At 32.6% G+C, this 27,034-nt stretch overlaps 3 protein-coding genes and 1 non-coding gene across 4 annotated transcripts in view; 2 read left to right on the plus strand and 2 right to left on the minus strand.

Annotated features, from left to right (window-relative positions):
- Window positions 1–1,888: 1,888 nt before the first annotated feature.
- LOC126834776 (H/ACA ribonucleoprotein complex subunit 3) lies at window positions 1,889–2,491 on the plus strand. The gene is made up of 3 exons (XM_050566941.1): window positions 1,889–2,079; window positions 2,163–2,205; window positions 2,278–2,491. Exons 1-3 carry the CDS (start codon window positions 2,026–2,028, stop codon window positions 2,373–2,375), a joined length of 195 nt encoding a protein of 64 aa, XP_050422898.1. The 5' UTR covers window positions 1,889–2,025; the 3' UTR covers window positions 2,376–2,491.
- Window positions 2,433–7,393, minus strand: LOC126834775 (thioredoxin domain-containing protein 11). Its single transcript, XM_050566940.1, has 13 exons — window positions 6,863–7,393; window positions 6,593–6,806; window positions 6,296–6,529; window positions 6,040–6,228; window positions 5,781–5,978; window positions 5,132–5,222; window positions 4,766–5,045; window positions 4,338–4,442; window positions 4,047–4,233; window positions 3,464–3,691; window positions 3,198–3,391; window positions 2,979–3,117; window positions 2,433–2,904 (listed from the first exon to the last, which is right to left on the minus strand). The coding sequence occupies exons 1-13, from the start codon at window positions 7,027–7,029 to the stop codon at window positions 2,647–2,649; spliced, it is 2,484 nt and encodes an 827-aa protein (XP_050422897.1). The 5' UTR covers window positions 7,030–7,393; the 3' UTR covers window positions 2,433–2,646.
- Window positions 7,394–8,323: 930 nt separating this feature from the next.
- Window positions 8,324–8,430, minus strand: LOC126835055 (U6 spliceosomal RNA). Its single transcript, XR_007685127.1, has one exon. It is a non-coding gene; the product is annotated as a U6 spliceosomal RNA (small nuclear RNA).
- A 4,331-nt stretch (window positions 8,431–12,761) lies between these two features.
- The window catches only part of LOC126834194 (fasciclin-1), a 60,336-nt gene continuing 46,063 nt past the window's right edge, over window positions 12,762–27,034 (plus strand). The window contains exon 1 of the mRNA XM_050565947.1: window positions 12,762–13,102. Within this exon, the coding sequence (XP_050421904.1) occupies window positions 12,962–13,102 (141 nt within the window). The 5' untranslated portion in view covers window positions 12,762–12,961. The remainder of the gene's footprint in view (window positions 13,103–27,034) is intronic.

Consider the following 27,034-nt stretch of genomic DNA (forward strand, 5'->3'; position numbering starts at 1 on the left):
ACGGCATTGTGTCATGGAAACTATTACACCTATCTATTTTTTAGTAAAATATTACACAAAAGTTACATGTGTTTTTGTACTCGCCTTTTACCTATGTATATTATACCGACCATATTACTGCAATAGAAATATTATGGAAACCGACAGGAAAATGAGAGCCGCTTGCAGTTACTATAGAAATATCACGCTGAGAAAGTATTACACGATTTGGACGAAAATGGTTAAGTACAAATTGAACGTGACAAAACGAAATTGTCTAGAGGTTTGATAATTATAATATTCCGTATTCCTTCTTGTTTATTTAAGCACTTGTTATTTTATTTTGGCCGTATTGAACCCGAATTTTCTGTTTTATTAACAGGCAGTAAAAATCGTTCCTTCTGTACAACAGCAAATCGTAACTGAACGAAACGAGAAAAACATCTTACCCCTCGTTTACACTATTAACAAACTGAGTATATCGCCAAAGAACAGCGTCATTTGCCAAGTACAATCGGTGTACAGTAATAAAGAAAAAAACCGTTTAATTCTTCGCGCAATCGTACTTGCCAGAACTGTTTGGAAACTATGGAAAAAATGTACAAAACAAACGAGTATTAACGCATAGCAGTAAATGTGTATGTTAAATGCCAAAAGGTCATTCAATGCAAATGACAAAATCTGAGGTTTAATAATAATTTATTAAAAAAAATTATATTATTTCTCATCATATTATCCGAGATGCTCATAAAACCGCTTACCTGGTCATTGGTATTATAGGGCGTGCATTGTATGAAGGGTGACATTCCAAAACTCGAAAACCATTATCAAAAATACAATTTTCCTTTAATGTAGAAAAACTAAAACGAATATTGAAATAATAACTAAAATCAAAATAGCTAAAGTTATTTAAATGAAAACACCAAATAAACTTCGATTTGAATACAAAATAAAATAATTATTAGACAATGGTATATTTTATTTTATTAAAATTAACTGTTATCAAACTCATTTAAATTAGGTTCTTCACTCGATAGGTTTTATTAATTTAAATGTTAATTAAAATGAAAATACCCAGAGGTATTAAAAAAAATCCCAAAATATTAATTTACATACTTAAAAAATATAAATTTGTGTATAGGGTTTTTTGTTAAAATCATAACCATGTCTAATTAAACAGACATGATCACCAAATACTGTGCCGGATAGTTCTTCCCCATACTCAGAAAAATAAGTATTACCGTGCTAATTTTCATTATAACATCAGCTTCTATGGCTGTGGACTATGGTAAGTGTACAAATACGCAAATATGGGAAAATTGTGTGGTATAGAGATCACGTCTGTTTATTTGATCATTATCAGAACCATAACGAAAAAAGGTATGTATTATCGAATATATAATATATTTACTAAAAATAAAATTATTAGGAAATATTTTTTATTATTATGAAAGTATTTTATAATTTTTTGGCCACAATGAATAACAGTAATATATTACAAATATTGTTTAAATATTATTAATCTATTCAACGTCATTTTGCAAACAATATAAGTAAATGATTAAATTCTTGCAAAAAAATTATAATAATTCAATTTGTTTTCCACCTGGGATAATTTCTTCAAGTGTATAAAAATGCATATTCCGAGTGTGGAGCTTATTGGACAGTTTAAATATGTTTTTTTTTTTAAATAATAAAATCTTCACAGATCACAACGAAGTTGAGCTAACTGAAATAGTATTTAGTCGCAAGTTTTATTACCATTATAATTTATTATTCTAAATTTATGGCGGAACCACATGTTGGAAGCGGGATTTTTTGTGATAACTGATTCCACAAACGGGATAAATTGTGTTTTTCTGCTGGTAACACTGTACCCATGTAAACACAAATCGATGACTTGAAACTGATAAGAGTGTTTTGGAGTCACGTGTGTGGTGTACATTGTGTTCTCATGACAATTCTGAGCTCGAAACATTTTCAAAAACCAACAAATACCTAAATTTTAATTATTACCAAAATAAAAAACACACCGATTTTCCAAACATGCAGTTGAGATATTACAAAGGTGAAGACGGCAACCGGGTTTACACTTTAAAGGTAATAAATAATAATAATGTTTGCCAACAGTGACCAATTCTAAGACGAACAGTCTGTTTAACAATATCTTCATTTTGTTTCAGAAAGTGGACCCGGCCGGCAACCCAACGCTGAGCGCTCATCCAGGTACGTTGCCTATTTACCTATGAAGTGTCGTTCGAAAATAAGTTAAAATGTTTATTTTTGTTTTTTTCACAGCTCGTTTTACACCAACTGATCAAAATTCCAAAGAGAGAATTCGTATTAAAGAAAGATTTGGTCTGCTTATGACCCAACAACCAGCTCCTATATTTTAACAAAAACCTTAACTCATTATTATTGTTATTATTAATGTGTAAATGAAAATTAAAACATTAAACCCAATATGTAACTTTATTTTATAATAAATATAAATCTTTTCAATTGAATAACATTATCACAGACTTAGTTTTTGTTTAAACCTAAACACATTTTCGTAATTTCAGTTCTGTGAATGTAACAAGTGCCTTTGAAACTCTCTATACAGTGAACTAACAATAACCGACACTTAAATAACAATATTTAGAACGTTAACGTAATATTGTTAGTTTAAGATTGCATGAGATATGAATTGTAAATTTCGCCAAATTTCAACATAGATTTTGCGTTCAGTTTGTGAGTAACATCTAACACCAAGCTGAATGCTTTTAAATACCGCAGCCTGTTGAAAATAGGTGTTATAGTGACGTTTGTGTTTCGTTGTTTGTACACGAGTCCACGGCGATACGACTGCAGCGCTTTGGATATACTATCGTCACAAGCGAGCTTAATCTCTCTGAGACAGTAGTGAACATGTTTGCTGTAATCCTAAACAATTTTTAACTGGTTTTTAACATAAAATCAATATTTCGAGCGGACGGTCAATTGTCGTGTTTCTTTACCTCCGAAGAGTCCCACACGGTACACAGCCCGATCATTGCTAAAAGTCGTGCCTCTACCGATAGATTGGACAAAATGAACTGAGACAAGTTCTTGGACGTTATTTCAGTTTCGTACGGGAAAATATAACTTTCAGCTTTTCTGTAAACATAACAATCAATTATTCGTGATTGAATTATCGTTGTTACATAAGAGTAATACGACTTATGGTGTAAACTTACTTTTTGGCGGGAAATATTATTACGGTGGGATACGTCTGCACGGCCAAGTGCCAACTCAAATCGTTGCTGCTTCCATTGATTCGAAAAAATTTCAAATCCTTCACGTTACGCATTAAACGAGCGACTGTCAGTAAAACATGTGCAACAACTTGACAGTACGCACAGATCGGAGTGTAGAAATACACTACAACGTTCTAAAGACAAAATATGAATGTTACAACAGTTATTTTTGGAATAACGTAAATGTTGTAGAGTTATTATATTACCTCTGTATTGTTGAAAACGGCGTTTTTGAAATTTTCTGAATTTAACGTTTGGATTTCGATCGATTCTTTGGCTTTACTTTGGCCGTTGTATGAATGAAAGTTCATTTCCGGATCTGAAGATGACCGCAAATGCCGTTTTGCTTGGTTATCCAAGAACTCCGTAAGTAACTTTGCCATGGATTCTTTGGTAACATGAGTTGTCCTGGGCAAAATGTGAACCATTTCAGTCTAAAAAAAAAAAAAGGATAAAATAAAAACACTTAAAGACCACATAGGTGGATAGGCCTACTGGGATACTGAAAAGTCCCTTTTCTCATAGGGCCTTTCTTCAGTAGGCTTTTTCGATATTACAGTGTACGCTACTCAAAACATGTAAATATATACAAATACCCAACTAACTAATTGTAGTACCTACTAAAAAATAAGAATTTTAAATATTTCCCCCTTCTCAAAGAAATAGGAATAAATATTATTCAATATTGCCCAACATTGCTTATTACGTTTTCGTAGTTATGTTGGTTAAGCACATAGAGAAGATTTTAAAATAGCCACCACCAATGTTACGATACATTGTAATCATTACCTTTTGGTCGTATATTAAGGCCGCAGTTTTCTCTCGGTATTTATTTAAATTTATACCAAAGCCTTTGGCGACATGGTAAAAGAGATTGGAGTCTAAAGCGATAAATGTCATACTTTTGTTAGCTTTACAAGCCAATCCCAAAACACTTGTCACATTGATCTTTGATTCTTCTTGAGGCTTTGAAAATCTTTAATACAATCAAAATTTAGAAGTACACTTCAAAAATAAGTTTTAAAAAAATACATATATATATAAAGAAGACAAGATAATATAAATGTTGAAAATGCGTACTTGAAATATTTGTCTGCGAGTAAAGCACGATAACAATCGTTTTCGTTCCAATAATCGACAAACTTATCAGTGCTGACATAATTTGATGTTAAATCCATTCCACTCCTATTAAAAAATTAGCAAGTATAAACAGTAAAATACAAATGTAAATTATAAATAAACCGGTCATTTCAAAAACGACACAAGTCACAAAATTGAAATAATTTTACATTAGCCACAAAAAAACTTCATAACTTCATATCTAGTTTTTGCAGCGATTCTAATTTCTTGTACTCAACATTTGTATTAAATATGAGTCTGACAAATTTAGATTTTACACAGAATACGTAACTAAGTATATAATTATCAAATTTGACAAAAAGGCATTTTTGAAAAATCTGTGACTTATGTATTTTTTTAAATGACCTATTCAAATATACAAGTCTTACTTTTTCCACAATCCTTCTGTCGTTTTTGTATCATGTTCGTTTTTAAAACAATATGAGAGTTTTATGTCGAAAAACAAACTCTCCGTAATCTTGCAAACGGCGTCATTAAAATAATTACTCTCAGTGTTTGTTTTTTCTTTTTCTGAAGTTTCCCACTCTCGACTTCCGACTGAGGATGTGGCATTTGGTTTTTTCTGCCAATTAACTATTATCTCCGGATACTTGTCTCGCACTGTTTTATAACATTCTTTTATTTGTTTTGGTCGTTCTTGAAAAAATACTGAAACACAAAAAAACTCCATCAGTTCATTCCAGTTTAAATCCCAACAAACAGACATACTGAGAATGTTCAAATAGACAACTTACGTTTCAACTGTTTGGACAAGTATTTGTTGATGTAATGTCCTTGAATATTGTTTTTACCGCAATTGAAATACTCAATACTCAACGCTTGTAACTGAAATTTTTAATCTCATAAGTTTACTGCATACAAAATAATAGGGTTGTCATAATAAGTGTTATCGGAAAAAAATGTTTATTGCTATCAACATACAGTTCCGTTTATAGACACATAGCGTAAAGCTAACCTCTTTAGGTATTGTAATACATGAGTTTTAAAAAATTTAATTTTAGGTTGAGGTATTTATATAAATACATTTATTATTTAACGTTTCACAACAAGACAAACAAACAGAATTAAAATAGCTGACAAATTGTAAATAACTGATTTATTTCATCATTATCTATTGACTTTTTCAGCAAATATTTTTATATAGATAAAAATACACAAAATTTATCCAAAATATAGTACTTCTAAGACTTTTATATGGCTGAAAATCCTAACTAAAAATTGTGTTTACATCTAAAAATGTACTTAAATACTTTTATATATATATTATTTTACAACACTTAAGACAGCAAGTAGCTCCTATCAATTAATTTGTATATCTCAAACAAACAGACAACAACATTAACTTTTTACTGTGGTGTATTTTTAATAAATAAATAATAATACCATAGAATAAGTAGGATGGAGATCCAAATATGGATTTTGTGGTGTAAAAAGTATCATGACCGGTCCACGTTTGAATGTATCATCTAGTAGTTGTGTTTTGCTTCGCCCAGGTGACGGAATCCAGCGTGAAGTCAACCTCGTCTCTCTCAAAATCCAATTTACAAGCGTTTCATCGTTAATTATTGATTCGTTGAATGCCTGCATAACATTTTTTTGAAAAATCAATCTAAGTAAATAAATGAATTATCTAAAAACATACCAAAGTGCGATTCCAAAGGTGTAATCTGATCATCGGATCGTCGTTGTTAATGGGCCAAGTCGCAACACACCATTTTACGTACATTTGTAATGGATCGGATTTCAAATGTTTAATGGCGGCATCCAAAATAACCGAATATAAATCCCAACCTTTGGTCGTTTTGAAATCGACGGACGCCACTAAAACATTCTGTTAACAAACGGATTAATAAAAATAAAGAAAATGTTTGGAATAAACAATAATATTGTTATCTCACATGATATTTGCGGTGTACTTTTACCAAGTCTAATTTGTTGCTTAATAATTGTACGGGTCGTTTCAATTCATGAATGAAACGAGTTAAATAAGCTGCGTTGTTCAATGGACCAACGTAAGGCACGCCTGTTTTTTTGTAATCGTAAGCCACAATCATTGGATATATTTTATTGCCTTTTAGCAATTTATTGCATACACTTTCGGGTTGCCAACAATTGACGGCGCCAAAGTACACCTGACAAAAACAAAATCGTATGGGTTTATTTGATTTGTATTTTTCTAATGTAAACAGGTGTACCTCATTTTTGTTGATCAAACACGCTTCTTCAAAAGCCTGTCGAGATTCTATGGAATCGGCGTCCCACGGAGCATAGAACATTAAAACAGCCAAATCGACTAGGGAAACTTTGCTCAATGCGTCATTTAAATTGCCTTGGTAGTAATCTTCTACGCACAAATTACCGTGGAAAAACGGTTTCGGACTGGGACCTTTGACGTCGTGATCACTTTGTCTGCAAATGGAGAAAATCATATTATTCAAATCATTTGACCAAATTGGAGTACTTACAAATTGATTAATGTGGCATATGTTGTGCACGTAATGATGAACACGAAAAACAGTTCTTTGCCCACCCGTTTGGCAAACATTTCAAACTGTTTGTATAAATTGGTCGGTTGGGTGTTCTCATCTGGTGGCTCTTTGGCAACCAGTTCGTCTTCTGCTACGCTTTTCATTATTGAACTTCATTGGATTCCGTTGGACTGCAGTTGGCGAACGGTTAACAGCAGCTGGTAGCGTTGGCCATCAATTGTCGATAATGATATTCAGTAAGTAACCCTTTATAGGGCAAAATTAGTAAATATATTCGAAAGTGGTTCACAAATTTTGAAAACAATATCACACTGTTCTTAGCCCAGAACACTTTTGTTACAGTTAACTGAGCCGAAACCGATTCGACACTGTTTATATGTTTTTTTCCAATATAATTTATCTTCTGTAATACGCGTTGGCGTCCGGTCGAAATGTAAACGTAATCAGAAAATAATATGTAACAAACAGAATTAAATTAATTTTGTTGTCGATAAAACGCACAGAACAAAACTGATAAGAGATTACAAAACAAAACGTCCAATGACGGCTAATTAGGTGATGTGTACAAAAACCGTTGCGGTAACGGCTACCTCGTAACTCAACCTATATTTGAGAGGAAGAAGACATAAAATACAATAATTTTATGTCAACAATCAAAAACTTGTAATATCGTTAAACATTGTTATTTGTTAACAGACAATTTTGCCAAGAAAATTTGTTATAAACTATTAAATGACCAGACTTATTGACTTTAACTGCATACTAGTCGCCACTCGGTGGTTAATTAATGTACGACTGTTTCACACTTTTTTACAGGATATCATTTGTTAATTTTAATAATGAAATTGTTATTTCAATAATGTAAAAGTTAAAATAGTCACATGTAAGTGAATTCCATAATATGTTTATTGTGTATGCATATTTTGCAGTGTTTGACACCGAAATTTAAACCTACATTCGAGGGGACATATTGAAGTTTAGACACACTTGACAATGGCGTGCCTAAAAAATATTAAATGGAAATTGGTTTTGACCTTTGTTAATTGCTATAGAGCTAAAAGAGCCTTAAATTTAGTTCCTAAACGGGATCCGTGAAAATAAGCTGGGGTTTTTAAGAAATATGTCTTCTTCTAATTAAAAATCGACAAACGTCATTGGACACTGTTCAGTTCCCTTTGTCGCAATTAAAACGAGATCATTAATGGTTTTTTTTTTTTTAAATGAATAATCCGACTTATCCTAGTCGGATTATTCATTCAAAAAAAACTGAAGGAACATTAAAAACAAAAACAAAAAAAATCTTCATTCAGTCATATTTTCGAGGTTATTTCGTTTTTGGTCTTAGTTTTAATAAATAAATTGTAAAAAAAAAAACGTACAATAGTAATTATAACGGAGTTTAAAGAACGGTTTGAATAAACGTGGGAAATTTTGCAAAAAAATGTGGAACGCTTCACGATTTTGCGTGTCATCCTTGCGCAGGGGCCATGCTAATCTTCTCTGTATCGTTCCAATTTTAGTATATGTACTGCCGAAGCAAGTACACTAACACCACACGTGGCACCGGTATATAAACGAAGCAATCTGCGACTTTGATCACATGCGAGAAGCGGCGACAAACGTTCTGTGTGTAAGAGCAATGTAATTCTTTGCTCATAGATGGCGTCGCACGTTCCGCACACGGGACAGAACGCTAAGCTACCGCTAGGCTATTTTTGATGTTCGAGTTTTGTGTAGGCAATTTTTTTTTTAAAACCTTATTTTATTATGCTAAAATTTATAATTTAATTATTTAATAATTATGCATTCAATATCTAGTAAAATATTTTAAATAAACTATTGTTTTCAAATTATTGTTTTTTAATTTCAATAAAAAATGCCTAGCGATCTAACAAACAACAAAGGTAGTTAATAAATAGTTAAATATAAATAGTAATATATAAATAGTATATATAAATATATATACAGTATATATAATATATATAGTATATATAAATAGTAATATAAATAGTTGTAATTAGTACTTAATTGTTATTATATATTAAAACAAGTCTACATTATATTGATCCTTGGGATAGCTGAAAACTATAATTTTTCATCATGCATCATAATTTTAATGTTATTCTTACATTTTTAAAAGAACTACGTATGAGAGAAGCACCATAGTTTTTTTTAAATATTGCATTTTTATATGTATTATTACGATTTATTGATTTGTATATTTTTAATAATATAAAAGAATTTTTAAAAACGACAATTTTTTTTTTTTTTTTGGAGGGGGCAAGGTAGAAAAATTAGTGTTGCCTCTAATTGTAAACTCTAACTATAAACGTATTTAATTAATTTCGCCACAGGCCTCCTATTGTGTACTGGTGTAATATACAAATATAAATATAGAACTATTGTCAATTATTAATTGGATAGAAACTGTCGATCCCCATAGAAAGGCAATGAACAAAGACATATTTATGATAATAATCCATACGGTTTTACCTGGCAAAGAGTAGACGCCGATCACACGATAATATTGCATAATACCAGCTGTTATTTCCGATAAGTATTTATTTTATTTGATTATAATTTTGTTTACACTTTCCTTGAAATCATAAACACTATCTAAACTTCTAACCCTAATAATTTCGTAACTTATTCGAAACTTGAAATAAATAAAACCTAACTTCAATAAAAATAGCATTTAGTTAAGAAATCGGTAATTGGTTAATTTAAATAGTCAGACGTGTAAGTCTGGTCGCTTTGATAATTTGAGATAACAACTGAGGAAACACAGAACACATTTTTACTAAATAAATATAGTGCTAAGTATTAAAATATTATTCGAGGATGAAAATAGATTTTAAGACAATAAGCGAAAACTATTGTCTATTAACTAAACCGTTGTCAAGGGATATGTATGAAAATTGATTATTTTACTCTATTCTAACCGAACCCTCACAAAGATAACTTGGTAAATACGATTACTGTAATAGCTACCCTTGAATATGGCCAGCTCTTCATTTTCCACATTTTGACCCACAATAGGATTTTCAAAACAAAAAAAAATCCTAAGTTGTCCTTGGAAACCGTCCGTTTATTTAGTCGTTGATTTATGTTGGCGGTTATTATCGTCCATAGTAAACACATAACTCGGACATAACCTTGACATCATGAATTTCTATGTTTTTTCCATTGGAAAATCGCCAAGTAGAGACATTCTAGTTGAGTAAAAGTTTCAAAACATTATATTAAAATAATAACACCTATTTAATCGTTTGAATAACAAATAGAGTGGAAAACAACTAATAACGAAATTATTAAAATAATGCAACTAATTACATAATGTTGAATAGCAATTGATAATTGCTATTTTATCATTAATAAATAATAATGTTGACTTGCAGGAAAACTTATGTAGCATTCTTAAATGCTCTTATGTCTAAACGACTTAGAGTTTTATTGGTTAATTGTTGAACTCGTTATTTTTTTTGGGAAGATTTGTATGTAAAGAAATTAATACTACTGCAATCAATTTTGTTGACTACATTAATAAAATATTAATAGTTTCAACGGGGTACTATAATTTTAATGATATATGAATATTATGTTTGTAATAAAATATTATACAGGATTTTTTTTAAATTCCCACTTCTTTAAAAATATTAGAATTTTGAGGCCGATAAATATCAATTTTCTAATATTCGAAGTACATTTCCAAGCTAAAAAAACCTGTTCAACAATAATGAAAAAATCTATAATCATAAAATTGTTAAAAAAGTTTGTGTTTAACAGAATATTAAGCAAATATTAAGTGTGAGAAGTATGTGTATACTAGTATATAAATTGGTTATGTATGGATATATATTTATACATCATTGAATTATGTCAATAACTTCATAACCATTTTAGAAACAATAATTAAAAATATTTATAAAATGTTAGGTTCGGTTAACTTACTTCAGATGCAATGTTTCCTGCGTAGATATGTCTTCGTCTGAGGGAAGAAACCTACGTTCAGCATAATTAATTAATACTTAACTTTGACAAGGTAAAACAAAGATTAATGCTTATTTTCGGTTTTATAAAAGTTTATCAATTTCATCATTAGAATGTAAAAAAAAATCCATTGTTGTTAGATGTTTTGTGCTTAATCCAAAGTAAACAATTATATAATGTGAAATAAAATATTAGCTTCGTGCCAAATATAAGCAGTAACAACACGCATTATTGAGTTCTAAGTTTTTGTTTTTAAACATAATATTTAGATATTATTTTTTTTTTTGTATACGAAAGAATGTTAACTGTCGTATTTAAAAAACATAAAATAAAGAAAAAAATGTCGAAGCACATTATTAAATATACGTAGGAAACATCTTCAATGCACGGTATTCAATAAATAGCACGAAGTGAACTTTAAGCTTTCACAAATAAAACATAAACTTTAGATTTAAAAAATTAGTCTTCCTTCGATCAGTGAACTTTTAGCTATAACACATTCGAAGACTTGGACACAACAACAGGCCGTTTGTAAAATTGTTCAGGAGTCAGGACGATCAAAATATAAAATTCATTATCCCAATTACTACCAATGGCGGGGAAAAAATGCGTTTTGTATTATCTCTGTAAGTACAGGCACGGCGCCAGAATTTTTTTCCTAGGGGGGCGGGAAAGGTCAAGTGAATTTTTTGGAGGGGCAACCACAATAATTTTACCTACTCCTGTCAATAAAAAACAATTATAATGATTTATTAGTGAATTACTTTAATATTTATCAGTGAAATAGTATAAAATATGAATTTATTACAGATTAAGGGACAATATATACTAGTGTACAATTTAAGTAAGGTAACTTTTTTAAATAAGCGTTATTTTTACCTGTCGGCCATCATATAGCTCTTATTGTACTCTATGAAAGTCGAAGTAAAAATGAAGGCTTATAAAACGCCCAACAACCAGTCAGTGGAGATTACAGTTATCGTGTTATACCTACATTCTATTAAACCAAAAAAATCCTTCAATAAACACTGAGCTTTTGGAAAACACACACACAAACGTAAATATTATAATTGTATATATATACCCCAAAACACATAATTATATGGGCGACGGATTATTGAAAACCGATTGCAAAAACACTCAAAATATATTGATAAAAAAAGGCCACATTTGGTGGCAATGTCATAACTAATAACTAAATTTGTATAGATAAACAGGTTTAAATCAAAACAACAATTGTTTTCACAATTTCCGTATTAACTAAATTTGTATATATAAAAATACAGTTATTCAAAATCTGGGTTTTAGGAATAATAATCAAATATTTAAAACTATACTATTTAGCAAAATATCTGGGGGGGGGGCGAGAGAAGGGCAAGAATTTGTTATGAGGGGGCGACCGCCCACCCTCGCCCCCCCTTGGCGCCGTCCCTGTGTAAGTAAAAGTCCAATAATTTTACCGTTTGTTTCACCGAAATGCAGATGATTTTTACACGAACGTTTTTTGATATTTCTAAGAAAACCCGACTTTTGACAAAAATGGACATGATATTGTATGTCTGCCAAAAAAAAAAAATCATACAAAATGGAGAGTTAATAAATAATGGTGGTCAACCCACCCACTTGTGTGTTTAAAAAAAATATATCCACCGCGCATAGCTGGGAACGGTTACCGACGGCGGACAACGGGTTCAAAGTCGCGTTCGCTCCCGAAAGAACCACTTGACGGTGCGTTCGGTGCGTTTTCCCCCTCCCCCCTTAACCGACCACCGTTGTGTGACAGACGACGAGGCGCGGGCGCCCGCGTTAACCGCGGCCCACCGGCCGGCGGCTGTGCCGAACGCGCGGCCGCCACCCAACTCAGTCGATTTGCCGCCAGCCGCCGCGTCCGTCGCGTCGCCGTCAGACAGTGTGTGTGAGAGTGCTTCGTCTTCTGCCGCCCCGCGCTTGTCACCGTTACAACATAATAACAATACTGTTAAAATTCTACCCCGTGTTTAATATCGTTTACCCGTACACCGTTTTGTACTGTCCATCTTGTTGACTGTTGTGGGTTTTTTTTTTTTGTGATTTTGTTCGCCCATCATGTTACCGTTCGACGGCCTTTGCCGCCATCCGCTCTTGTTGATCCTGGTGGCCGTCCAGGCGATGCACCACCACGGTGATAATTCGGTTCGGGCTTCGACGCTGCTTCAGTACATGGCCAGCGAACCCAATTTAGCCAATGTAAGTGGCCAACATAATGTCATACGTATATGCGATTATCGTCAACAAGATTTGTTTGTACGAAAAGGTTCGGTTATGACCGGTGTCGCCGGTTTGTCCTAGAACTGAATGGATCATTTGAGAAACGCTTTAAGTCACTAAATCTAAATCTTTCAGGACAGGGAAAACATTTATTTTTACAAATAGTGTTTTTTTTTTTTTCGTGAACAGCAAATACAAATCCCTATTTAGAAAACTCCGTGACAAAAGAGGTGTTTCTCCATAGAATTTGTGTCTACACTCGAAGAATCGAAAACAACAACAAAAAATGATTTTGGCTAAAATAGAACCTTGTAGGGTTTCTCAAATGACCGATTCAGTTCTTGTATTGACAAAAATGGATGTGTGAATTCTCTTACATACAAGTTGTAGGCTTTGCATGCCTTTAGTCCTATATTCCATTTGGCCGTACTCCTTTTATCAACTATTTAACTTTTATCTCATTCATTCAGACTGTCTTTAAAAAGATACTCCCTCTTTGCATACTATACAGCAACTTTTATTGACACTTCTCGTTATCAGAGTAAAAAACCCTACCCTTCGCTTCGCTACAATTTTTTACTGTATAAATCTTTTATGTCTTGTAGCTTTGATGTTTATTATTCACAACATTCGTCAATTCACAATATAATGTATTTTACTAACTCATCGCTGGTCAATCGAATAATGGACAATAGAAATTTGTCTAATATATTTTTACAAACGTTTCATTTTTTAATCAAATAATTTTGATTGAGATGATAAACGCATAATGGCAGTTGTTTTGTATTATTATACGATATAATAATACTTAAATATTATTCAAACACCATTATACGCGCGTTTAGTTTTTTTAATTTCACAAAATAATGCACAGTGTTTTATTTAATCTAAAATATTTGTTTAAACAATTATTACAAACATTTATTAAATATTAAAAAACAAGTAAAGTCTTTATAGTTTTTAGATAATTATTTTTATTTTTAAACGTGTCTTTGTTTTGAAGTACTTATATACTCTCACAGGGGCGCCGTGTCGTCAAACGAGTAGAAGCATTAACTATTTTCAAAAATAATAATATAAAAAATTAACAGTGAAAACTGTAATAACATTTTTTTAGTTTATAAGTTACCTACCTTAAAATTTATTTTTTATTGAAATATTATACCATATTCAGTATTAAGAGAAAATCTACCCGTAGGCAAGGTGGTATGTTGCCTAGGCTAAAGCCACTTCTATGGGATTCATATTTTAAACAACTTAAACTTTGTGTAATTAAGTATGCAATCAATTTACTTGTGTTTTTGCCGACTGTCTAAAATTATGCTTGAATTGAAAAGCTGGTAAACCTATTTTTGCCTTTACAAAGCGCAGATGAAGTTCGCATTATTTGCCTTCGTTAGAAATATAGCGACCGAGTAAACTACAATAATTAATTTGATTATATAAGTAATAAGACCGTATACAATATATAATCCTTGGCGAGAAAGTGCCACACGTGTGTGTTCGAAAACAATTTTCTGTCCCCCCTGAAGTTAAATAATAATAATATATAATTTTAGTAGTTAGTGGTAAATATTATGCCAAATGTTGCGTATCAATTCTTTTTTTTCGGGTAGATTTCAACGAATCTGGACCGTAGCCAAACAGAATCTGTTGCGCGCATCTGATGTATGTATACATTTGATGCACGCCCGTTCGTCTTATCATTGAGAACTTTTCTTGTAAACGTTCTAAGACAATTAAAAAAATGGGTAAAATATAAGCCGTATTTGAACAGAGTTAAACGAACAGGTCATACTTAAAAACAAAAACAGATTTTTTGTTTGCCATTTCTGTAGTTGAAGATCATTTTAACAAAGTCTTTTGTGCAAGCCTGACGTCTTATCACTTTTTGTAGATATCAGCTGATAAGTGATAACACGAGTATAATTCAATGATGTTTCAAATGATCACTCTATGTTCACAAGAACGAGGCCAATCCTTTTTTACCCCATAAAAACCATAACCCGTCGCACCTGAAAGGAAGTGTCCGTAATGCTCTGCACTGTCTCTGGAATTTTTATATTTTATTACAACCTACGTTACAATGAATGAATAAATACTGAATAATATATTTGGTACTATATAAAAATATATTACATTATTAGGCAGTTGGAAAATCTAAATTTGTACTTTATATTGGCAACGTCTGTTCGTTTGTGTTTGTGTGGAATGGCCACAGACTTCAAAACAAAATAAACGCTGGTCGAGGTCTGGTGCGGTATCGTATAAATTGTACTTATAAGCAAATATTATTATAAATACAATGTTTTATTTGAAATATGTTTATAAGCTAGTTTAAAATGAAATCTATATTGTATTATATGATGATCAAAAGTAGTTTTTTGTAACACGAATTAAAAAATATTATAATTATGAATGGTAGTTTTAGAGTGTTACCGTTACACTACAATAACAAACCAGGCAATGAAAATAATGATTGGGGCGCAGTTTTGAACAAATACTTTTTGAGTTATTAGCATGGTCAAATAGACCTATTCACTCGTTATTTACATAGATTTTATATTTTTATTGTTTGTTCTAGGTTTTATACTAGTGTGTAACTCGACCCAAGTGTGTATATTTTGTGTGTCACCTCCATACGACTTAACATACTCGCATTCGCAATAAGCCAATTATTCTAGTAAAAAAAAAAAAAAAGAAAAACGTGTCGCTTGCGGAAATAGCGTTAAACGGTTTTTGTTATTATTATCGTTATATGACTGTTCACTTGTGCAATCCCAATAACGACCACACAACATAGCACAGTGGACTGTGTTGGCATTTCACAATTGTGTAAATCATGCTTAGCATCCTAATAATCTGCAATTCTTGTTTGAACATCAGTTACAGACATTTCAATCAATCAGTTTATTTAACTTTCATGCTAAACTGAGCTAGGGTTCTCCAAGAGTTTGTCTTAGATACTTTAACATACACTCATACCTATCCTGGTTTTATTTATGGCTAATAGGGGTAGAACTTTCAAAATCAAGATGTACGAAAAACCGATAGATGCTACTAATTTTAAGTCTTGAAGAAATGCAATGTTAGTGAACAAATGGCTAAATAAAAAGAAGTGCAAAATAAACGGTTAAATTAAAAAAAATCCAATTATTCGACATTTTAAAAATTGTGTAGATTTTTTTATTCGATTTTGGTTTTTAATTTCTTTTTCACTAAATATTTTTAATATTTATCCATGACGAAAAATGTTATCTAAAAGGATGTTAATACATTTTATAAGGCTAGAAACCCTTAATGGATAATAACTAGAGATAAATAGAATTGAGAATTTAAGAATAACTGTTTTTGTAAAATTAAAAAACGACTTTTGAACCACACTCCGTTTAACTAAAAACTTTTTAAAAACACATTTGGTGGTTTATATTATTGCTTTTTTGGATACGTGAACGAATGATCCTGTAAATATACTTCTTTCTAAAAAAAAAATACTTTAAAGCCCAGAAAATGGTTAGTACTTACTCTAAAATATGGGTTTTATGGAGCTTTAATGGGTTCGTGCGTACCCAGAAAACTTAACTGGGCCGGACTGTTTAAAAAAAACTCAGGTCATTGCCAACTCTGCTCTAAAAAGAGAAAGCTATGAAACATGTTGGCGGTGTTTACTTAATAATTACTAATTTCTAATAAGCACACCAAACAGTTGTTTTTTTAATCAAACTTTTTTTTTCTTTAAATTTCGTTATTCTGATTTGATCAAAACCAATAATTATCACCGGTTTTTTGTCTACTGATCGTGCCGCAAAAACGAACATTGTGCGGTGATTTATAATGAAAAAAGTCATACATATATGAGCGCGTTTTGTTTACCTACCCGCGATAACACAGTTTCAGCGTGCACGTATACAAATACATATATATAGAACATTAGAACCCATTGGATATTGTCCAATCTTGTAGATAAAAAAAAAAAAAAATGGAAACAAAGTCGACTATATATATATATATATATATATATATAACGATATTAACTGCAATAATTATATTCGTGGGTGAACGACAGCGGAACGAATCCGACTCTGGTCGTCACCAAGGTCTCGCATCGACGGAGTGGCGTGGACGGTCAATGGTATTTTTTTTCATTCACTTTATTATGGTTTTTCAATCATATTTTTTTCTTTTATTTTTGTACGCAACACGGATACGGACAGTCTCAAGACCGTTCGTTCTAAATCGTGTTTTTTTTTCCGTTAAGTCTCCCCCCCCCCCCCGTTTCTACCGTCAATAGTGGCCAGTCGGACAATGTTGTGGCCCAATATAATAACAATATGTTTCAATGGGACCACTACGGCGAGACAAGTCGAGGCGTCAATTTTCAAAACAGAAAGGTTTTTATCAATAAAGGTTTTTTTTTTGTTTTTTTCTAAGTGGCCACACTGTATTACTCAGTGTGTAAAAATATTGAACGACAAACCAGCCCTTAACTATTATGAATGGTGTTGGGAAAATTGGGGTTGGTTTTAAAATCAACTAAACAATCAGCTCAACCAAATACACATGCTATTTGCCGGTGAAACAATTATTAAATGTTAATAATTAATTCTTAATTACTTATTAAGACGACATCAAAGAGACTGCCCAAAGAAAACAAAAATTCAACTTGGAACCGTCTCTGATAGGCCAAATTTTATTTACAACTACGATCTCTTAGATCGTTTTAGATTTATGGGCATACGGCTTCATAGGTTAAAAATGAACTTAAGAGGGTCAAGCAATTTTGAATCCTACAAATTAATACCTTGAACTTTTGTGTCCAATATATTTATATAATATTTTAATCCTTTGACGAACAAAGACTTTTATATACGTTTTTTATAGTTTTGTCAAGGGTAGCGTTGACGTACGTATACGCTTTTACCGTCAATGTGCATTTGTTTTCTTTATTTTATAGGTTGTTATCTAATAAACCGACGTTAGAAAACCTAGGCCGAATTATGTGCTTCACTCTGTTAGCTATAATTTTAACTATGTTAAAAATGAGACTTGTTGGTATGTTATATGTCATTGTTCCGAAGTTAAAAACTTTTTTTCGACTTTCCATTCCTATTTCGCTCTCTGAGTAGCATCTGTGTGTTCTTAATTTGCCCCTCGTCGGGGGCAAGAGTTATTATTCGTTATTAAGTTGCCCAAAACCTTAGCCAAAATTATAACTGAATAGGAGGCCTTTATTTATAAAACGCTAGGTTTTTGTATTTCGTCAAAAATAGTTTTAAACGTTTTCTTGTGTGTAAAAATAATTCCTAGCATATCTCTGAAATGTTTTGTACGATTTTTGACGTACTCTATCGTTCTCCTAATCTCAATACGAGTCGTTGAAAACGTCATTTCTTTAACGACAGCACGTGTCGTCGTACTTTTCCCTACAAAAACAGGTAGCCCAACACCGGCGTCCAAAAATAATATTGTGGAAAAAAATGTATTAATTTTGTTCGGAGAATACACAAAGTTCGTTAAAACGCCTTACACCGAATGGTGGGTGACTAATTTTTTGGCTGGTCTGCCATATTTACTCGCACCTACCGGCTACCAGTCTGCTACCACACATGGTTTTATTTTGGTTCACTTCTTGACCGACGGCGACACTGCCCCCTCCCCTTAAAGTTTTAAATAATTTATTAAATTTTTATAGGAGCACGACTCGATGAATATGGCGGAAACTTGGCACCGCACAGTGAAAGTAAACACACACACACTGAACTCTTCACTCACACAAAGCACTCCATATAATAGCTGGTCGACAAGGTTCAGACTTCAGCGATATTCGAAAGAATAGAAATGTAAGCGTTCGTGTAGACGGCGGGCCTAAAAACCCTCACCGAAGAATCTACGAGAATTACCAACACACATAATGTATAACAATAATACAAAATAATATTCTTTCAACCGATCTCGACCGTGTAATATCCGTTGCGCAATTCCTAGTCTCGTGTGCGTTTATGACGTGTCTATTATACAATACATTTTTAACCTTGAAAAAATCTAAAGCGATTCGGCACGAGTATTAAAAAAATAGTAAATAAAAAAACGGACAGCTTCACATAATAATATTATTGTGAATAATATTGATATTGTGAACCATATTATGGTTCACACCGTGGCTTGTTTGGCCCATTACAATATAATAATATATAGATCATGGCGATATTGTTAGTCGTCGCGCCGTTAGCTCATCATTTCCTATTATGACTGGTATACAGAAGCCGTTCGCTATTAATTCCGTTGGCTTTGTTTATCGCTCAGAAAACAATTCGCCCATGTCGAAATACACATAAAACAAACAAAGATTTGTGTCTTCAGTCTGGCAAGAAGAAATTAAGTCGATTTAAGAAACGTTGTTGGTTCGTTGTCTATATTTTTGGGTAAGTATAGGTAAGGTTTAATGTAAAGTAAATATTTGTTGGGCTTAATCAATAAAAACTCACTGGGTTTTTTTTTTTGGCTTAGGGTTGTTATTGCCATTTTACCAAGATCCAACTCGTTTTCTGTCCATTTCGCACCGTTTTGTGGACACCTTTGCCCTGTGAATAAAAATAAATTATGGTCGCAGGTATATTTCTATCTTCGATGATGTCAAGTTAGGGGAATTTTGGAATATTTTGTTGACATGCTCGGTGGTTTCGCCCTTCTCTGCCAATACAAGCCTAGCATTAACACGATATTGTTCGGTAGACATGTTTGAGCACCATAAGGAGTACAACGCATTTCGTTACGGATCAACAACCTATTCCGTTGGCCGTGACGGTCGCCGATCGTTGGTTCTCTTTTCCCCCTAAGCAAGAGAAAAACAACAACAATTTTTTAATGTTTTAAACGAGAGTTTTGCGCAAGGGGAGATGGGACGGTTTTTTGTCCCCCCCCTTCCCTCTTCGCCGCCTCTAAAGTCTACGGAATCATGCCCATCGCTTCGGTTCTCTATGCGTGCATCCATCCTTTCCACAGGTTTTCGAATACCTGTCATGGCCTGTGAGAACACAAAACGCTACAACAACGATAGTTATTAAAGCGTAAAAAAAAAAAAGTACCAGTAGGTACTGTACAGACGTAGAGTAGTAGATTTTTATCGCTGTAATCGTCCGTGCCCCACCCGTATAGTATATTTTATTCACGAGGGGTATACACCCTATCAAATATTTAAAAAAAAAAGGGGGGGGGGAATAAAAGAGATACTATCACCCATACTAGACGGTAGTGCGTAAAAATAGGCGCAGGTTATGAAACCAAATGTGTGTTCAACGCCCGTTAGATGTATATGTAATTATCTATAATTTTTTACTCGTACTTAATTTATTTTCACATGAATCGGTCACCGTAAATAGAGCATCTGGCCGTATTTGATCATTTTAGCTTGGGTTTAAAACCGGTTACCAAAGAATATTGCCATTATAAAACCTATAAGTTGCAAGTAACCTATTTAAATAACTAAACCAAGAAATGAAAATAATAATAAAAAAAAAATGTGTAAACGATATTTAAAAATTTTCGTAACCAAGGTTATTAGATAATGTTATCTAACAACGTGTCAATGTATCAATGTAAATGTAATTGATAAGAAAATAGTTGGAGGGAAACTTTGGGTAACTCTAAATGCTGAAAAGTGATAACTTAACATTTTTTTTATCATCAACCAGTCATTATTTTCATTATAATTTATACCAGGATGAATGGGTTTGGGTCGACAAAATTAGAGTCGGAGGCGCATTAATGTTAATAACGGGTTTCAGAAAAACACATACAAAAACGTGTCGCGTCACGCTTGTCGATCATTAGAATTTAGTTTATATTGTACTATGCAAAGACTCTTCGAGGGTGATACTAATTATTACACTCGGATTTTCTACCGGCATTCGTGTCAGACGATCAATGGATTTACGATGGATCGTGGGTCAATTAGAGCGTACATCTTACCCGGCTCGTTTGTACAATATTAACGTGGGTTGATAAATATCACTTTAGTATAGTAGAACCACCATCTTATTATGTAAACGGTATAAATCACATAGTCGTGCTGCGGGCTACCAAAAATATATCGATCGTTGCGGCCGTTAATAAGAAATTAACCGAACTCCGATGCCAAAAGAAACCGTACGACGACTGCTGTCATATTATCTTTGGGGTACATAAAATTATGGCCGCATAGAGGTCACTGTGGCACAGTTTTCTTACTATAAAAAACTAATATATCCAAAGAAAATATTGTATTTTTATTGCGAGGTGAATAAATCATACTTTTGCGTTACCCCGGTTATGGTGTATAATGTCATCTCAGCAACTGTAGGATATATTTAAATATCATTATTGTTGTTATGCGCAAGGTCAAGGAGGAAGACTTCTAAATGGAGCCGCCGAAACCATAAGGTCCGTGGAAAGTTAAATCCTTTGCGATTATTCTCGACAAAAAAGGGTATTTTCATCGCGAAGACCTATAAAAAACCGATGAACCAATTAATAAACGTTGCCCGATCGTGTGATAGATTTGACCGGAATTACCATAATTCATATGCACGTAGTCCATAAATAACGTACAACTCTGAACCCCGGACAAAACATCACATAGAGTAATATGTCAACGTCTGAGAAACTTGTTACTAATACTACTGTTGTCGTTCGAGTGTATTATTTATTTTTTTGAAATCCGTTTGTTGCACGTCAGCCCGTCGTACAGCTAATCTCACTGTTTAGGGCATGGCTACTGCGTCCTATACTGTATTGGTAATTTGCATTGGTTTTGTTATATCACATAGTAATGCCATTCAAAGTTTTCACTATTGCTCGTAAACTTATAATATGTATTATGTAAATTGTACACAGTTGTAAACTTGTAAATAACAGCACGTTTTGGGTTAGGACGACCTAAATTCATACAGTCAGCATATAATTATGCTGAGTCCTGTCAGTTGGTGTACACAATTGCCCACGCGGTCTATGCCAGCACTTAGCAATAGTTTCTTAACATAATAGTTGTAACAATAGATCAAAATGACACTTGTTCGAAATAATCTTTTTTGAAATCGAGATTCAATCAGCCGAACAATGGTTTGACACTGGCTTAAGGATTTACTAATGAATAGATCCGCACTGATGGTAACCGTGTCTGTAATTTGTCGATTTCCAAACACCGTCCAAATAAAGCTGTATCGTAAGTACATTCGTTGTGTCGAGTATACCTTATACCGTATAAGTACGGTGGTACTTAATTTGAGTTAAGATTAAAAATAACCGCTTGGAGACTACTCACATCGTTCGCACTTCGCATATATCTACTTTTATAAAGGCATAACTGTGGTGTACCTAGAGTAGAATCAATGATCTAGATAAAGTTCCAGGCGAAATTTACATTTTACTCTCTACTAAATAAAAAATAAAAATTGTTTCTTAAAATTTAATGTTTTTCAGATTCAGACAAACATTTACATTTGAAAAAAAATTCCCTTTTTTTTTTGAACAAATGTATTTATAAGACTAGGTTAGTTGTATTTTATCGGTTTTATTTTTACTCGCACATTTATTTCTATTTAATATTGTCAAGTATTTATTTATAACGCAATACAAAATTAATTATGGTATTATTTTTAAGTTATTGTAACCAAATGAAGCAAATGGGAATGAGGGTTTTTAAAAATAAAATATGTACTTCGGGTTTTAATGGACTATTCACTTTTAGCAACTGAGCTTTTATATCGTTCATTTTCCATACAAACATTTTGTGTTTAAATACACTGTTGGTGCTTGGGGCTACAAAAGATATATGCCCGGTTGGTGATGATTTAGATCACGCGTCAAGTGGTAGAAGTATTGTTGGCCGCACACAAAATCGAACGCTATTCAGTTGTTTTATGACCTGTGCAGTTGCCACCGCACAGGAAATGGTTCGTTCGCGTCTATAATAATAGTAGTTGTGGTAGTAGAAATAATAATAATAATAATAATATATACATACATGTATCGCTCTTCCGCGGTCCGTCCTGTTAGGATAGAGTGCGATGACGGCAGCTGAAAGCGAGACAATGGTCGATGAACGGGACCCCAGATCCTTAACTTTACACGTTTAAAACAATGTGCTATTTTCCCCTTTGTTTTTGTTTTTGGAAAGAGATGACAATAACGAGGACACGTGTGAATAACAAATAACGTTTTCCAAATACCAAAGGTAAAAACCATTTTAAAAGTCGGCTATTTTGTCAGTCTCGTTTTAAATAGCATCCGAGTTTTAAGGCACATGACAAAAAAAATATATATGTGTATAATAATACAATTAAAACGCACATAATGTCCGTCCGTTATGGTAAAAAAGTTACGGTTAGGTTAATGTGGGAAAAATAAAATAATTTGTTCGAACTAACAGCAATAAAGCAATATAACTTTTTATCTACGCTATATTTGATAATTACTAATTACAAATGCCAGTTGTTCCGAATTTGGCTCTCAAATCCCAATTATTCTCTATACATCTTAGTAAGTTTGTAATTATTTGTAATATATATATATATATATATATATATCGGGAATTATGATTTAAAATTTGTTTTTAAAATTTCCAGTTGTCTTTTTATCAATTACTTTTAACAATTAATTTTCTTTTTCAAAGATTAATTTTAATATCTTCAATACTAAAAAAACCAGAAAATATGTTGTCTGTTGTAGCTGTCGCTTTTCTTTTGAGACTGTATAATTTTTTGCAATATTTGCCTGTAGTTTGTGTACAATACAATGTATGTTGTACTATCGCTGTATAGTTAATTTTGTAAGCTCATTAAATATCAGGTAAAACACTCAATGAACAGTAATTTGAAATGTTTATGTTGGCTTTATCGTTTGACTATTATACTCAAAGTAGACAATATAGGTTTTTTTGACGGTCATCGAGATAATATGCTAATATGTGCGTGTTTTACAATAAAAAGAAAAAAACATAATATCTAGTTTGTAATAATTGTGTAACCGCTTAAGTGCTTAAATCTTTTCTTCTCATGGCGATGTCACGATGAAACGAAAAAAGTGGAAAAAAAAAACACATAATATAATATAATAAGGTAAATAATAAGTAATAACAAGAAAAAGTTTGCCACGGTCCGGGCTTTTACACGGTAATTGGGTAATTTCGGTGTACCTAAGTATAGGGTATTATTATTGTACACTGCGGGTTGTACGTGTCATGCTTTCGGCACGTGATCCCGGCCATATCCTTTAGTACAAATTACGGTGCATCGTTCAAAAATACATTTAAAACAACAACGCCGAAGGGCTTGTTAAAACCAAAGATGGATTATTATTATACTAATTTTAACGCGATCGATCAACGCCTAACTCGATCAGTAGCAGCTTTGGGGTCATTCGGTTTTGTCAAATATTTTAGTACAAGAAGGTTCAAATGTAACGTATGACCATCTAAAATATAAATTTGCAGATTATGTGTTGTATTCATTTCCGATTAAGTTTTTTCGAAGAATTAACAATCCAAACTCAGTGATAACTTATATTTAGAACATCATTAACTCACGATAACAATGTACGAATAAATTTGACATTTTTTCGGAATAAGAATCAAAATACAAATTTCGTTTCGCTAATGCCGATGCAGGCGTCGGAATTTTTCTAGTACATCTAGTTAATCTCCGTAAAAAAACCGTTTTGTGGTAATTTCAGTGTCTGGACGTTTGAATAATTTTCTAAAATTTATTTCAGATTTGTATTCTATTTTCTCTTTTATGTTCAGAACTGGTCCCATAATTAATGTATAATTTTTTTTTTTATTTAAAATAAATCTAAATAATATATTTTTGTGTTTTAGTTTTTGCCAACTATATAAAATACAAAATGATGCGCACTTTTTATTTGTACTAGATGAAATCTGAAGAAAAATTCGTATATAATGTATATACTTCAATTTTTATTGATGGTTTAAGGGCTTATACCCCATAATATTTTCAAATTCCCGTAAAATTCTGCACTCCAGTTGACGACATAGGGCCACCTACCAACTTTTTGCGCTTACTACGATGCTGAACTTGGAAAACATGACATGTTTTTGTATATGTTAAACGCATGTGTGGTTATGATGAATCATCATAACCGCATCATCGATGGCCATTAACCGTTAGTATTCTAAATATATATGTATACATGTGTATGTGTCATAGTACTTAATGAGATTATAATTAAATCAGTTTTTTTTTAAAAATTTGTATTATATTATTAAGTAGCGGTGTGACTGAGTTTGATTTATCTAGATTATCGGGTCGTTTGCACATCGCGGTTTCGGTTTCGTTTCCTGTCTCGTGTATGGAATATAAAAAAAAAAATCCGATCCCCAAGTGAAGGGTTCTAAAACCGATTAGCGTTGCTGTTTGGAAAATATCGGTCAGTAGAGAAACGTGTAAAACAAAAGTTGCGGAGAAGATGCAAGCAGTGTAGCGACACAAAGGACGAGGAGAGTGTATCGAGTTACCTGGTCGATGAAATTGGATTTGGAAGACGACCCTGGAAGATTAGGAATCATGTAATACCGATTAGAGGCGACTTTATCATACACGAAACGGTTGTAACACAATACTTGTAATAGCAAAAGCGAATTGAGTTCGGAGAGCTTTATTTTTTTACTCGTTTTTTATGCGAAATATCGTGGTAGCTAAAAATCCTGTAATGGTTTTTTGTCTGTACACACATGTTTTCGAAATAATAATTGAATAGTTCACTTAAATTTTAAAAAAAAATGTAAAATTTATACTTGTTAATTTATCGAATTTATACTATTTGATTATTTTTTTTTAAATATTACACCAAAAACTTTTATAACTTTTGTAATTGGATCTTTTACACAACAGTTATTAAATAACTGATAAAATATAAATTTTTGAAAGTTTTGTATTTATCAATAAGACACGGGTTTGTCAGACCCTGCTAACGCATGACTATTGATTATAAATATTACTTAATCAATTGTGCACATTATTACTTGTTTTGTTATCTTGGCGATACTGGAATGTCTCCAACGAACGTGTGACTAATATAATACGCAAAAATATGATTGAGTAATAATTAATATAGATAAACGTGATCGATAATGTGAGGCAAAAAATGCATCAGCCATTATACGGCTATGAGTCCACCTATGAGTGTAAGCGACCGTCATAGGCCATACATCGGTTATCGGTGAACTGTTTTAACAAAGAACACCAGATTTTTTTTTTTAGAAAAACAATTATTATTATAATAATAATAAACCGGTGTGGCCGAACCAATATTTATGTCAGCCACGTACTTTACACACACGCCTCACACACAGTTCAGTCAACTCTGAATAATATCTCCCGGGATAGATCAGTCATCAGTCGCTGGCTGTACCTATATCATCTAACCGGGTCGCTGGTGTGCGCATTGATCACACAAAAGAAATGGAAAAATACAGTCGACTCATTTTGGGTTTTCTTCCTCGTTTGTATTTTTTTCTTTTTCGATCTGATTTGTGGTGAAAAAACTTACCCGAGACGAATAGATTAGTATTTAATGAGGCGGTAGGCGGTGTGGTCACTGTAGTGTCAAAGAAGATGATGTCCCAAAGAAAGATGTTGGACGCGAAAAAAAAAAAATAGACTACCGATTTCATTCTGCCGCTTATGAGGATTTCTTATACATTCACACTGACAGTACACACTTAGAGTACCACAGTTAGATCGTATAACATTATATATACTGTCGAAAAGCTGGAAACGATTCGTCCTTGTCCGAGCGCTTTCAAAAGTTAATTAATTATCGGCTTTTTGGTGGAAAATCACTATTTGGGTTAATGGCGCGAAAAGCTACTACTAATCGGGAAAAAAGTCTGACGGATTCAAGACGGCCGAAAACTCC

Source organism: Adelges cooleyi, unplaced genomic scaffold, assembly GCF_023614345.1.
Source record: "Adelges cooleyi isolate 19-005CV unplaced genomic scaffold, UGA_ACOO_1.1 ACOO_flye_CR_arks_rails_tigmint_CR_PRNA_21, whole genome shotgun sequence".
Classification (NCBI taxonomy): Eukaryota; Metazoa; Arthropoda; class Insecta; order Hemiptera; family Adelgidae; genus Adelges; species Adelges cooleyi.